Raw genomic sequence first — 16231 nt, forward strand, 5'->3', positions numbered from 1 at the left:
CGGTACTTGTGCTGGGTCGGACTCGGTCTGAATTAGTTCAGGTCAGACCCGGACTCAGATTGGGTCAAGCATGCTGGATTCAGTACCGAGTCGGGTCAAGTTCAGGTCAAGCCTATTTCAAAACCGGATCAAGTCGAGTCAACCCTAACTCAGTCAGACTGGATTCACTCGACTCGACGCCTAACTCTATCTTGCCAGAGTATCAAAGTTTTTTATATTACCATATTCATTATTGAACGGATATTGCAGTCTATGTTACTAATGCCTGTCTACTATATACTCTATATACTCTGTACTTTGAAAGGTGGGTTGGCAGGGCTATTTATCATTGGCCTGAGCCAGGTTGGTCACTGTGCCTATATTTTAAGCCCTAGCTTAGCCCTCAAGCCAATTTTAATGGCCTAATCCCTGCTCTTCAGGGCTGGGTAGACCGACCCATTGCCATCCCTAGTTTCTTAAGTATGCAAATTGCACCTACTTTTAGGCCATGGACGCTCATCATCTTCACATGCGGCACACACGTATTATCACATGACGTGGCCATTATTTGCAATTTTGAAATAGTTCTACTGTTGGCACTATATGGGTCATTTCGTTGACGGCTTGGATTTTCTGGAAGTGGCCACAATATCCTGGATTGCTATAAATATAAATAAATAAATAAATAAAATGTCATGCTTAAGGCTTTTCAGCTGGCTTGTTTGGACTCGGACAGTTTTAAAACAGAAAAATGGACGGTTGAAACAGAAAAATGGTCATGTATGGTGTTGGTTGGCCACTCAATCTTTCAGATCGGATGATCCTTCCACACAGTCCCCATGAATGTCTTTATATCATATAAACTGCATGAGTGTCTTTATATCATATAAACTGTTTGGATCGTTCTAATGTGCCACAATCAAATGGCTAAAATCCCAAAATATCCCATTGTAAGGTTACCCATATCCCTATAAGACCCTCTGTGTCATATAAACCACTTAGGTCATTTAAATGTCCTCCAATCCAATGGTTAAAATCCCAACGTATCCCATTGCAATATGTCCCCCTTATCCCCCATAGGCGCCTTTATATGGTATAATAAATAAGATTTATATCTACACAAGAGGCTTCAAACTTCACTGAAAATCCCACCCACATGTTCTACCGGTCCACCATATATATGGTTATAGTTATGGCCATGGGCCCAATGTGAATGTGGCTTGATATCCAACATCCACGTCCTACAAACCAATCTCAATGAACGGTCCTAATTGTGCAATTTGAAGCCATTTGCACTGTAAGTGTCGACCATTAACTGTTTAGAAGCATTCAAAGCACATCTGATCACAGTAGATGGGACCGCCTGCTGAAGCAAGCTCTCAGCATGGCCCCAACATTGAAGAATGGGCTCTCACCAAATGGATGGTTGTGATCAACAAGCTCCCAAAATGTTTTCGAAAATTGCAAGCAAGAACAGTAAGTGTAGCTAGAAAATGGAGATTTTTCATTGAAACATATACATAATACACACTTCAAATCACAATCGTACAGAAGTATGTGTTATTTACTTTTACAATGTAACAGCCCAATGTGCTATTTTTCAAACTTCTCTTTCAACCTCTTGCTAAACAATTGCTTGTTTCTTTTACCAGTGAATCAATGTGTATTCTGAGGAATGCTATGTGTACAGATGAATGACGAATCGGCAGCTTCATGGCACATGCATGGAAGATCTTGGCCGCCCATCAGGTAGGGTGCACAAATATCAGACTAGTCCATTCATCCAGCAGGCCACAGTCGTACGAATGGATAGAGAGGAAAAAAATCAATGAGCATCTGTCCAATTTTCAATGTATATGCATGGCAAGCTTGCCGAGTGACGTATAGGTTTTGGGCAGTGGGCCCCACCTGACGAATGGCCTGGATCGTGCACATATATGCCACATTGACATGTGTGCTGCAAGGCTCTGCCATGCATCTCATGCAACTGAAAACATGAGCATTCCTCATGTATTTTCAGACTACTACGCATTACACATCTCTAAAGAAGATTTCGCGAGCCACAGCATGCCGGGGTCATTCCTTTTCAATACCATGTAAGTCTCTGCTCTCCCAAGTTCGTCGGATACTACATCTTCGTGGAAACCGACCACATGAAGGACTTCCATGGCAGCTGTTAAGAGGAAATCAAAGCATTCGAATCAATCAGAACCCACTACAACCAAGTTCCATCTAAAACTAAATGTATCCTTGATCAAAATACATCATACACGTTACCATCAGTTTTTAGTTTGTACTAGTGCAGCCCATGGCAATATGGCGCAACAACCCGGACGGGTGGTCTGATGGGAACTGCTGTGGAAGGGACACGACCCAAAAATTTCCTAGAGTTTTGTCGAGAGGGAGAGGAGATGGGGACTCTCGCAAAGTGCATCCAAACCGACAGCAACAACCACCGTTTGGATCAAAATGGCATTTGGGTACCAAAAGCCCCTGTGGAGGGTGCATGAGTGCATCCAAATGGGACCTTATGGTGTACCATCTAGGAGGTTTTTGGGCCAGAGACAAATATGGCCCATATCACTGAGCCATGGTCCCTGCTAGTACAAACTAAGGACCTGAGAAAGGGATACATGTTTTCAATCCAAGCATCACATAATCCCCACCCATATAGAATCAAAAGAAGGATACTGAAAGGTATAGACAAACCTTTATAATTCATTATATTTCTTTGGAATAGAGGATTCGCCTGCATTTTCAGATAACAGTTATTAGTAAATTTCTAGGCACTGAGCCGGGAGCTATGCTTACCTCACCAAAAAGAAGAGGGGCACTCCAGTAGTACCAGGCAGATCCTACATGACGTCTAGGAGTCCAATCGATCCGTGTGTGAGCTCATGTTACTACCATGTGATCCAACACTAAGGTTGGCACATGGGAAAAGATGGGAGGGAATGTCCACCCTTGATTTGCATTGGAGCTCACACGAGTTGCAAAACAGCCTGAGTTTTGATCTGATCCATCCTTCATCTTGCTCCAGATGATGGGTATGAATGGGATGGATATACACTACACGGGTGGACCCTCTATTCAAATCAACGATAGGCTTTCACCTTGTGGTGTGGCCCACCTGAGTTTTGGATAGACCTGATATTAGGGTTCCAGTTGTAACTTGAGGTCATGCATCTGATGAACGTGCTTTCAAAATTTTGCATGAAGTTTTATCACTATCACATGCCTATCTCTCATTTGATCTAATCCATCGCGGTCTCTGACATTCTTAGCGGGAGTTTACCAAAGAGAAATGACCCCGCCAAGCTTTGGTTGGCTAAGTCAGAAGGATGTAATGAATGCATCACATGGGACCCACTTCTGCCTGGTACCACCATAGCTTACTGTGGCATCAGTACCACCGGAGCATGCCCCCCAAAAAGAAAAGCAAAATGTTAATACATTCAATGGTTATTATGTTATATAAGGAAATACCTTTCGAAGTCTTCTAAACTTCATCTCATCCGGATGTTCTATCACATTCCTATCAGCAAAATGTACAACTGTCAATCACTCATGTACTTGTAAGTTGTAAGAAACCGGAAAAAGATTGGAGAGAATTTCATACTCGGGTAAAAGCATCAGAGTTTGACAAAATTACCTAATGATCTTGGAAAGTGTTTGAAGTGCTGAGGTAGCCTCCATTGGAGTTGCTTCAGATCTTAGCATCTGGATGGCTTTTTGAAGACGTGCACAGACATCAGCAACAGGGTCATGGATTCTTTGTAGTTCTGCATCGTAGGAAGTTGGAGAATCATTACTCACTGCTGAGCCAGCATTTGATGGGGCCAGCTCTTTTGTATCATCTGGGTCAGGTTCATCAGCTTGCCTGCCAGAAGGATCAGTGTCTTTAGCCATGGGTTCTCTAGCCACCAAGCTGTCCATATTGTCATCAGGGTCGGGCTCAACCCTCATGTCCTTTGTTTGGGAATCATCATGATTGGCTTCCATGCTGTTTCCATTATCCAAGAAGGCTTCTTTCAAATCAGCCACATCCAGTTCTTCATGGCCCTTCTCTGGAAATAGATACTCACCAAGTTTTTGTTGGCTCTCATCCTTCATAGTTTCAACTGCTTGAGAATCATCGGGATCAGGCTCCACCATCTTGTTTTGGTCTAAGCAGTCATCAGGATCAGGATCAGGTTCATCAGATTCTTCATGGCTAGAAGACCCACAACTAGGCATTCTATCGATTTCCATTGGAGTCTCAAATTGACTATTTTCTTTCGTTCGAGAAACATCTGGGTTGGGCTCAAACAAACTTCTATATTCTAAACTTCCGTCATTCTTCCCAGCAGTTTTATGGCCGGATTGAGACTCTCTATCGACCCTGGTTTCACTATCATCTGGATCAGGTTCGAGATGCACCTGTTTGTCTATCCTGTCCGTATCCAGACTATTAGCCGATGCATTTAACAAGCGCTGGTAAGCAGCTTCCACGGACAATGCACGTGCATTTGCATATGAATTCAGTGGCTGGCCACCAAGCTTTTGAGCAGTACTAACAGTTCCAACATGGAACTCCTCTTCATAATCATCTGTGCGCCTGATGCCACTCAAGGTGTGACCTGTGGATTTCGTCCAGTCTAGACTAGCTGCCTCTTTGTTCAGCTGTTCAAAACAAAAAATATACATCACGATGAATATCATTTTTTTAAGATGATGATATTATTGGGCCAAAGCCCAAAAAAAAAAAAAAAAGAAGCTCCAGCCAGTTGAGTCAGGTTGAGGGTCAACCAGAGCCCAACCCAACCTCAAGAAGACCAAACCCGCAACCCAACTTGACCCGAATTCCAACCCAAGGTCCCTAACCCAAAGTCCCCTATATTTTACCAAAGCTGACACAACCTGACACGACACAAATACATGTGATTATTCCAACCCGATCTAATCCGTCCCGAACCTGCTCCCAAACCCAACCTGAATTCAAATCGGGTTGGCATATTTCAACCCACACCCAACATGAGGACCTTGACAACCCAACCCAAAATCAGGTTGGGTCAGCCCAAACCCAAGTTGCAGCCCCACTGTAGCCTCCTAATGTGGCCAATGCAGACAAGTGGGACCTGTGGTCCACACTGCTGATCTGATGAATCCCACACTGGCTGGGATGCCCTAAATTTTCTAGATTGGAGTGTGCTAGCCATCCAATCTTTGGCCCTCCTTTTCGGTTTTTTTTTTTTGGAACCCTATAATTCCTCCTCCAGCTGCAAATTCATACAACATATTTACCTGTTTGTCTAGAGCATAAAAGTCTGCATCATGTTCAGAGTACACCATGTGGGCCTGGAATGAACATAACAATACAAGAATTAAAATAATAATTTTAAAAAAAAATATTTAAAAAGCTTGCTAGTCAAGAACCACTATCAATTACCCACATACAAATGCAGCGGGGAAGTCGCTGAAAATCCATAAAAGATTAAAAAAATTAAAAAATTAAAGATAAATGCTTACGAGTTCATGCAGCAATGTCTTCTTGATGCTCTCATATTTCCTGAACCCCCGAAGGTCATCAGTTCGAAGGCGCAGAGATATCTCTTCTCCATGATTCTGTACTAGTTAAGAGTGAACATGAAAATGGAGAAAACAAGCCAAAATGGATAATTCTCCCTCTTTGCTTTTACAAAATGCATATGAGGAATGCTACTCGCAAGCGCCCATCAGCAAAGGCCGCACACTAACACCTCAAACATGCAATGTGGCACAACTATGAGAGATCCTGTGCATTTGTCAGGAGGGCCCCGTGGGAGGAGTGCCCAAGCCCAAACTATGTACCACTCCGCAGCTGGGACAACATTTATTGAATGTGGATGTGGAGAGCTGGTCATCCATTTTAACCATCTTTTTTATATATATAATCTACATGTCCTGCCAAAATGAAGAGATGCCCAGGTCTTGCCCACCAATACCACGTTGGCAAGCATTGGCAGGTTTCAACTTTCAAGTACAATTCCTCTGTGCACATTCATCTACTCTTTTATTTTTATTATTATTATTATTATTGCTAAACAGTATAACTAGATCATTACCTTGTTGAAACCGAGAATGCATTTAGGACTAATGCCAACATATCCCACAGGTGCCATTTCGGTCATAATTCCTACCCGCCACCGATGCTTAAAGAAGCAGGAAAAAAAGAAAAGAAAAGAGAAATGTTGTTGGATACAATAAATGAAGGTAGGCTGCAGTATTACATGAAGCAATGAACTTTTTATACCTTATTCATGATAGCAATGATTCCTGGATCACTGGCAAGCATATGCATTCTTTTCAATGCCTCGGAAGCTGGAGGGTTCAGCTGTTAAGAAAGAAGAAGAAAAGTAATAAACAATAAATCAACAGAAACAACAGGACAAGAACATATACTCAAACAGCATCATGCCACGAGCCCTGCAAATGGAATTTCCAGGAACATGTGGGACACGCATGCATGATCCAGGGGCAGGCAGACCCCACCATATGGCCTATGCCAACTTGAAAGTAACATAATTACAATTTGGTGCCAGACACCTGGTAACACTGAGAAGGAAAGTTATCTCCACTTTATCAGACTAAGAATTGCAATAGAATCCAAAATGCGGACCCAAACACCCTAACATCTCAGTCATGAATTGTCCCACAATCCCAACACTCCATAGTCCACTAACAAAACAAAGAATAAGCAAAGATTAATCAAACCTCAATGCCAGGAATGTGAAGCGTGCGAAAATCACAGAAAATGTAGGTCCCTTGAGGAAGTTTCAGAGATTTTTGGGGCCCAGATAACAATCTCTGCCTTAATCTCTTCTCCTCTTCATCGAATCCAGCTATCCTCAGGTCTGGCTTCAAACTATTTTGTGAAACCTCTTCAATTTCATCTTTGAACACTCCCATCATTCTAATAGGCTTCCCCTGCCACAGAAAGAAGAACAAGTAAACAATAGCTTTCATGTTCAAATAAGAGAGGCTATGCCAGCACGCCTGCAAGATATAAATATGAATGATGAGCCAAAGAATCACATATCTAAAAGAGACAATGCTTAAGATGGCATATTTGCAAGTGCTTAAGATGGCCCCTTTGTATGTATAGATGACCAGTTGTTGGTGCATGACAAGAATGTTAGAGGTATGCTTTCCATAGCCAAAGCTTGCTTTACTGGATTCCACCTTGATTTTGATATCTCAAGTTATAGCAATACTTTCTCTAAGCCCACACACATATCCCACATTTGTGTGAATATCCAAGCCATTCATCAGGTCGAGTCAAGATGGTCAAGAAATCAGGTAGGCGGTACGTACTCAAAAACAGTTTTGACTCTACAAATATTGCCAACGACCCACATTCAATACACCCACAAGGCCCACCTGATGAATGGATCGACCTGGCTTTTTGGGCCAGTGAATCTATTCAATGGGACCCACCTGATGCGTGGCCAGATGTCCCACATACGTGGGGGTAGAGGTATATGTGGACTAACAAAACAAATACAAATTGGGATATACTGCCTAAGACAAAATAGAATACAGTTTGTATCACACTAATGCAATAGATAATCAGCTTTTACCTCAACAATAGCAGCTTCTTGCAAACTTAAACTAGAGTGTTCATCCGAGAAAGGAGTAAGCAGTTTGGAACCTTTATCAGTAGATCGCGGAACAAGTAGCCGCATTGTTTCAGGCTGGACATTAGTCAGCTTCTGTAGCTTGCACCCAAACTCCTTGCAAGTAGAGTTTGAATCTATCTCCACATTCAGCTGCTTCCCCCTCCAAGTGACCACGATATTGAGTATACTATGCAGCTCTTCCATATTCTACTTGATTCTATGAAGGTACAGACTGCATGATGAAGGATAAAACTGAGTTTGTTTTTTTTTTTTTGGGTACAAGTATTCTCTTGAAGTTTTGTGAACTGTAGCGTAAAGAGCTATAACAGCAAGCTTTCCCACATTCGTGTATGGGGAAGACCGTGTACAACTGTACATTCCATACATGTGCCAGTAGCCGGTAGCATGGCACACAATCCATTGATCAAAGGGGCACCACTATGTAGATGCTTTCGTCCAAGAATGAATTGCTCCACTTGTCAAGTGGGTCACAGTACACAAAACAAATGTATGGCTGAAAAAACTTGGCCAAAACTTTCAAACCCATTGAATAACTTTGTGGCCCACCTGCTGAACGGACCAGACCTATTTTTGGGTGAGTAATCTACAAGTCAAAACCTGCATGATAGATGGATGGGATACTGCACCTGTGATGGCATGTACATGACCTGCCTTGTACAAGTATGTATGCTCAATGCTCCATAAGAATTCCGGGTAAACATAAAGCCAGCCATGTGGCCTTTATATAAGAAGTTCAAATTAGTCAAAACACCTAACAATAAGGAATGGGTAAAATCAACCTTGCCAGTTTTTCCAGCAATAAGCATGATATAGGCTGTATCAGTTCACCCGATTCACTTTATAAGAAGATGAGTTGTTAATCAGTTCAAAGCAAAACAATTCCCAGTTCAGTTAGCTTTGATTCATTGAAACCAACCAAAACTTCATGAGCTAAGAAATGAATGCAAGCATTTAATTACCAGTCCCAGTAGTTAGATTCAGTTAATACTTCGTTATTTCCTAACTTCTACCAATCAATAAATATGCCCCCTCCTTGGGCTGTATCATATTGCTGGTGGGGATTTAAAGTTGGATGGTTTCCATTTCCAATTAAATCATATGGACATAGAAGGATGGTGTGGCCAAAATAGGAAGTGTATCCCTCATCTTTCCCCACCAGACACACACACACACACACACACACACACACACACACACACATATTTACAGAAAATTCCCTCTTCCGGCACATTAATCGAATGCTCACATATCATTCCAAACCAAACCCACTAAAAGAAATCACGAAAAAAAGAAGAAAATTATGGGAATCCATCAAAATTCAAAGAAACAGCAACACAAACAACCCAAAATTAAAATTAATTACAATAGAAGTAAATAATCCCTCAATTTCCATGCCACATACATCCTAGAAAAACGCCCAGATGCTAATAAACTCCTATAGAACCCAATCTAAACCAGCAATTACAACATCAATAAATTATAGATGAAATTTCGGCTACAGATATAGGCATTTGGATTATTAAAAAAAAAATAAAGATCGAGATTTCGGAGGATTTACCTTGTCGTAGTTGTGAATGAAAGCGAGAGAGAGAGATATTGCGAAGCGTTGGACCTACCACGAAAAAGCCCGCGGTCGAAATTTATAGAGGAGAGAAAACGTTGATAGTCTGGTAGACTATGATGGTTCATACACACGCAGTCAAAGGCCGCGGCTTACATGAACCCGTTGTAACAGCTTAGTGCGTGATCCCTGACAGTGGGGCCCACCTAGATTAAATATATTTATATCAACTCCATCCATAAGATTTTATAGCTCATTTTTCTGCAATTTTTCAAAAATGAAGTTGATACAAATCTCAATGGACCACACTACTGAAAAAAGTGGTGATTAAACACTCACCATTAAAAACTTCCTAGGATCCGCTGTAATGTTTGCTTACGATCCAACTTAATTATAAGGTTACGCAGGTCTAGATGAAGGGAAAACACGAATATCAGCTTCATCCAAAACTTATGGGGGCCAAAAAAGGTTTTAATGATCAATCACTGCTCTTTCTTGTGGTGGGTCCACCTGAGACTTATATCTGTTCATTTTCTGTTTCATCGACTAAAATATGCTTTCAAAACGAATGGACGGAGTGGATATCTATTAAATATTTCTAGGTGGGCCCCACGGTGAGTGACTCACCCACTAAGCTGTCACCCCGACTCACCTAATCCCCACCCAAGTAAAAAACTTGGAGCTACATGGCGTGCGTATAACCGAAAATCAACCGTGTAAATGGTGGGACCCACATTAGATTGGTCATTAGTAATAAGATTACAGTAGAAAGGTTTTTTTGAAATCGCCGATTGAAGGACATTTAGTGGACGGTTCAATGATCAGATGTGAGTAAAAAGATGTCCTTTAATCAGTGGTTGTGTTTATTTAATCGACCCGAGTTACCGTTTATCATCTATCCACCCTGGTTGCCGCGATTTGGATGGTTTGATATGAGATACACGTATGACACGTGTACGGTTTACGAGATGCACGAGTATGGATCATCGCCCTCGCAAGTGTAAAATAACTCTCCTTTGTGCAGATAGACTCCGTTGCAGTTCGCAGCCATTTTCGAGGTGGGCTACTCATCCGTACACGTGGCAATGGCATGCGTACGAATTGCGAGCCATCCAAGTCGTGGGTCCATCCTTGATGGAGCATTCTCTGACCATCGCACTGATTGGACGATGTTAACACTCTCTTCTTTTTTTTAACCCATTTGAATATGGACTACTACCTTTTCTCTCAAACCGTCCGTTTGATCACCACCAATAGGACGGTGAAGATTATATGAGCAGATTATTTTGGGTCTAACGTCGATTTATGATGGCTATGATGTGGATGGTCTAGATTGATGTGTAAACACTCACCGTGTGGGATGTATGAATCAGCCAATTTAAGATATTTGTGGTGGACTATCACCGAAGTCGTGACCGTATTCATAAGGCATGACGTATGGTAAGAACATTCCAGAATAGACGCGCATCTTAGCGTTGTCCCGTCATTGACAGCTAAAATGAGCAGGGTGCATGCGAAGCGCGTGTTCAACGCTTCCACCAGGAAGGTTGTTGGGAAGCTTTGGTACCAAGCCCACACGCAGCTCAATGCTGATGTGGACAATAAAATCTAATAAATGGCAGGTGTTCTTCACATCCAACCCATGCATCACGTACATTCTATCGTATAGATGATCTGGACCAAAAATCAGACCGGTCATCTCACCAAGTGGACCACAAATGTAGGGAAACAATGGACGGTTTGAGAAGTTTCCAATTATCCACATGCCTCGTGGACCCACCTGATAAATGGAAATCCTCTTCTATGGACCGGGTCATATACAGAAAACCACCGGATGCATAGATAAAGTTTCTCACGTGCGTGCCAGACCGACCGGTCATTGAAAGAAAGACTTTGGGATTGAACCGCTGAAAATATATCCCTTGATCAGATAATCATAACCATCAAATCACTGGCATGTTTTCCCGTTTGACTGGAGGGGACGCGGATTGCGCGGTGAACCAAACAACTAGCAAGGTAGTATAAGGAATGTGTGGGGCCCCACTGTGATGTGTGATGTATTTGTTTTATCCATGCCGTCCATCGGCCTCGCCAGCTCTTTTTAGTTTAAGGACCCAAAATTGAAGAATATCCAGAGCTCAACTGGACCACACCCAGGAAAACTTCTTAATGGCCATAGAAGTTATGGATCAAGCCGATATTTGTGTTTTGCCTTCATCTAAACATCTCTGCGGGCTATGGAAAGGTTTGAACGGTGGACGTTATACCTGTTTCCCATGGCGTGGTCCACTTTGAGCCTTGTATATGCTTCGATAGTTTTGGGCCTGCCCATAAAATGAGCTGGAAAAAGAAAAACTTAGCACCATAGATGCTTTGGTTCCGTGCTCTTTTTATATGTATATATATAGGAAAGTAAATTTTTAGGGTTTGAAAAGGCTGTTTGGATGAAAATACTTTTGACGTTTAGGATAAAGTAGCTAGAAAAAGTAAGGATATTTTCGATTGTAATGGTTCATTCTTACAAATAAAGGTCTAGTTTAGTAAGATAGGTTCGAATTGAGTAAAAAAAAAAAAAAAGTGATACGTCATGCCTTTAGTAAAAAAAATTACCCCAGGAAAGAATGTACGGCGTAGATAAAACAAAGACATCGCAGTGGGTCCCACAGTCTTCTGACGGTGGTGGCAAGGTCTGGCAAGGTCACCATGCAATCCGAATACCGATGGTTATTATTTATTAACTTCCAATCAAATTTCCCCAGCTCAGGTCACCACATATGTCCATGATCCGTGTCTGACTTACACATGGCAAGATGTCTATCTCGATAACATGGCAAACCTCGTGGGTCGATAGTCCACACCTCAAAAGTAGTATGATTAGTCAGTTGAACGTGGGCCACCGTCTCTTTTTTTTCAACTTATTGTAACACGGGCACACCTCAACCATAGATCAAGTGGGTCTGTAGTCCACAACTTTTTCCAATCACATCCACGCACTCATGCCTTGGAACTCCCTGGATTTGCACGTTGTACCGTGAATTAACTTTAATCCAAGAGTAGCTATGTATGGTATATTTAAGGGGTTTGAATTTAATTACTAAATCAACTTTAATATCTCTAATTAGTAAGATTATAATTTTTAACACAATGGTTGTAATAAGCCTGCTGAAATATATTCTTTGCCTGAAAATGATGAAATTCCAAGTCTTGGATGGGCCACAAGCATAGGATCATGTTTGAGTGACTAACTGATGATTTTTAATAGTTAATTTACATTGACAGTGTTTGGATGGTGCTGTTCATCATTAGTAGGTCATGTGCCCAATAAAATAATAGTATAGTGACACACATGTTACACTTGCAACTATTAAAGTGATTTTAGGTGTAATCCAAGCTCTAGTTATTGTGGATTTCAAACCTCTCTTTAAGGGGATTTGAAACCCCCTAGATTTGAAAACCCCAATTACTTCATGCGGCCAAACAACTAGGTGTTTTGAAACCCCTCGAATCCTAGATGCCAAACGATCCTTAACAGCCCGATTTCTCACTCACATGTGAATGGATGATAGAAAATAGGTGCTTAATTTCTCATGGGGTGAATTCTCACTATAACGAACTCGATGGACATGAACGATCTCTAACAGGTGTTATTTCTTGGCACGTATGATGCAGTCATGCAAGCAAGTCCTGCCTACATTAAGATGTAATAAAGACACTAATAAGATATTTTTAATTCATATTTTTTTAGTAGGAGCATTATTTGCTTTTTTAAGGCAAAAATAACTCCTTGTGGGCCATTTCCTCGTACTACATTAGCTTGTCATGGATACCGTTTGATAATAGATGTGGGCCCTATAAAATCAATGATTAATGTCACTTCTTAGCCAATTTGATATGTTTACCTTAATTGGACACCGTGAACCCACAATAAAGTTATTTTTAAAAAAATAAGGTCATTCTTTTGCATGCTTGTATACAAGTTCACTTTGACTCCATCGTGACATAGAATCCAATGTATGTCGTCACGCACTATGGTCCACATGCTGATATATTCAAATTATTTGAAGCGTCCATTTTATGGATACCACGATAAATAATCTATTTTCTCATAATGACGCTTGATGATGGTCATATGATTTGATATTTATTGTTGAATGCAGCCCATAGAAAAAGTTTCTTTTCATTATTCCAATTTAGTCCACCGATAATGATGGTAAGAGCTTTTCTTTCATCATAATTTTCTTGAAATAGTGTGCATATAACAATTTCCAAAATATGGACAATTTTGATCATCAGGTAACAACACACGATGGATATTGAATCACAACATGGGTAAGACGAACTCTCGTGTATTGTTAATTGAGATGGCCCTCAATTATAATGTAATAAAGTCAATAACACCGTAATTTGAATCCATATCTTTATTAGCCCTCTGGGCACTATTAAGCTTTTTATAATAAAAATGTTCATTTGTTGGTTATCACCTCATACTATGGTAGCTTTTTGCATAAGTCGAGATGGTCTTTTAAGAATGGAGTGTGAGCCCCACAAAATTAATGATTGGGGCTACCTTTTGGCTGATCTAATCCGTTCACTTTAGCTAAACGATTTTGGACCCATAATAAGATCATTTGAAAAAAATAGAGATGTCTATAGCCTACAACTGCATTAACAATGTAAGTCAATATTAAATTATTTCATTTGGTGTAGTCCATCAATGATAAGTTTTGCCATCAAACTTGGAGCAGATGACATTGAATTAAAATTCATTTCATATGGATGGCTTGGATCTGCTATAAGATGATTCAGTAGGCCCTACAAAAGATGTTGGATGAATTTAATAACTCCCATGCACGGGAAGGTCATTTAGCATTTTTTATTTTTTACTTCCACGAAAAGGAACTATTTTGGCCGTTAGGACTATTGCAACATTCATGGCACTCGCTCTGTACAAGATTATAAGTATTTTATAAAGATTTCTTGCCACATTCTACGATGTAAATGCTATGATGACCATAAGTTGGTTTAAGTTAAGATAGTAATGGCTTTTGTGTGTCTTATATATATATATATATATATATATAAGGAGTTTATGGAAGGGAAGAGGGTGAGGTGGTTACCTTTATAATAATAATAATTATCATTATTTTTTGCATGAATGATAGAGTTTGTAAAAGGAAATTTTTTATAGTTTATGAATTTTGAAATGAAAGTTGTAATGGATGAATGTTGTAGTGGAAGAGTGTTGGAATGAATCAACAGTTATGACTATCATAATGATGAAGTTATGATTATTTTCGTCGGATTGACGATACACAGTGCGTATCAGCGATTGACGATCCATAATCCCCGATAGACTTTGGGCTCACTTATTGTCAATAAATAATGTATAAAATAAGATGAGTCTAAAGTCATTTGAAAGTTTATTAAATTATCTTTTCAACAAGTACAGGATTACTTGCGTCAGGCATGTAACAAAAGAGTTATGACTATTTTCGTCAGATCGAAAATTCAGAGTGCATATTGACGATCCACAGTGAATATCAGTGATCCACGGTAAATATCGACAATCCATAGTTAATATCGACAATCCTCATTGAATATCAGTAATCCACGGTGAATATCAACAATCCACAATTATTATCGGCGATCTTCATTGAATATCGGCGATTCACAGTGATTATCAACGATTTACGATGAATATTGATTATTCGCCATACAACATTTATCTATTACAAAAATTTTCCATCTTGACATTCATCACATCCATCCATTTCAAATTTCACCAATTGCAATATTCTTGAATTGAAAAATTCATCTATTTCACAAAACTCTCACAATTCATACAAAAAATATAAAGGGAACCATCATACCCTCTTTCATTTCACAAACTCACATTATTAATACTCATAAAAAAAATAACAATATACAAAAGCTACAATTATCCAAACCTAAACTTACTTTTGGTGATCATAACTTCTAAGTCAAAGATTATAAGTAGGAATCTTAAAAAAAAAAAAAAAAAAAAAACTCTCAAAAGCTTGCCATAATGAATAGAATGACGTTGGATGCTCATTGGAGTGGGTGCTACGAAGGTGACAAAGGTCCTTACGGCCAAGATAGTCCCTTTGTATGAAATATGTAAAAAAAAAAAAAAAAAAAAGAAGAAAAAAGAGAGAAAATGTTAAATGCCCTTTTCATGTTAGGGATTTGCTTATTGATTTCATCTCACATCTTGTGTGGGCCCACTATATTGTCTTGTAGCAAATTAAAGGCATCCATAAGAAAAATGTTTTAATTTCATGCTATTTGCCCAAGAACTTATTAGAGATAGACACATGGAAAGAAATAATTCAAAATTAACTCACAACGTTAATGTTATTATGTCATAAATATCTTTGTTATTTTTTTCTTGAAATAGCTCAAGTGTGGGGTTACAATTGTTCAATTAAAATAAATGAATTAGATTGACCTAGAAATGACTCTGCAGCCCATACTCTACCGTATATATATAAAAAAAACTCTCGACTTTAATGAAAATGGCTTGATTTTAACCTCATAATGGAGGGCCATTTTAACTAATGCAGTGCTTCCATCGTCCTCCCTTTCTGGTGGTTCGCTTAACCCCTGTCGAGAGTCGGTACCCAGCGTGTGTCGCCACCCCACCGAGGCTCACAGCATTAAATGATCGGATGATCTGAACCGTCTGTATTCTCTTCATTGTCATAATCAATAAATTCTTTAACAAAATCACGCTTCATGGATGATCCTAGCCTTTAATTTGTAAAGTTGAATTCTAGCCATTGAAAACTTTCTTATCACTGTGCTAAATTCATCAGACAGACAGGGATATTCACAATCATCCGTTCAGTGTAATATTTTATCGTTAGTGTATATAATTAGATTCAATAAAATAGACCGTCCCGATCATTGGGAAACTCAGCATGTGGGCCCCACTCGATATCGACACGCAGACGATCCTTAGTCGCGACAGAGGCAAAACGAACTCCTTCCCTCCTTTAAACCGTTTCCAACG

General features: G+C 39.9%; 1 protein-coding gene across 3 annotated transcripts; it reads right to left on the bottom strand.

The window, feature by feature from the left end:
- Window positions 1-1462: 1462 nt before the first annotated feature.
- LOC131219590 (uncharacterized) lies at window positions 1463-9307 on the bottom strand. Of its 3 annotated transcripts, none has more exons than XM_058214819.1 (11): window positions 9196-9307; window positions 7578-7848; window positions 6712-6924; window positions 6251-6331; window positions 6063-6149; window positions 5488-5583; window positions 5263-5316; window positions 3632-4641; window positions 3466-3514; window positions 2689-2728; window positions 1463-2152 (listed from the first exon to the last, which is right to left on the bottom strand). In XM_058214819.1, the coding sequence occupies exons 2-11, from the start codon at window positions 7818-7820 to the stop codon at window positions 2004-2006; spliced, it is 2022 nt and encodes a 673-aa protein (XP_058070802.1). In that variant the 5' UTR covers window positions 7821-7848; window positions 9196-9307; the 3' UTR covers window positions 1463-2003. The 3 variants fall into 3 exon arrangements, with proteins under 3 accessions (XP_058070802.1, XP_058070803.1, XP_058070804.1); XM_058214820.1 differs by having other exon boundaries at window positions 7578-7833; window positions 9196-9214; XM_058214821.1 differs by lacking the exon at window positions 9196-9307 and having other exon boundaries at window positions 7649-7841.
- Between the last annotated feature and the right edge of the window lie 6924 nt (window positions 9308-16231).

Source organism: Magnolia sinica, chromosome 11, assembly GCF_029962835.1.
Source record: "Magnolia sinica isolate HGM2019 chromosome 11, MsV1, whole genome shotgun sequence".
NCBI classification, from domain to species: domain Eukaryota; kingdom Viridiplantae; phylum Streptophyta; class Magnoliopsida; order Magnoliales; family Magnoliaceae; genus Magnolia; species Magnolia sinica.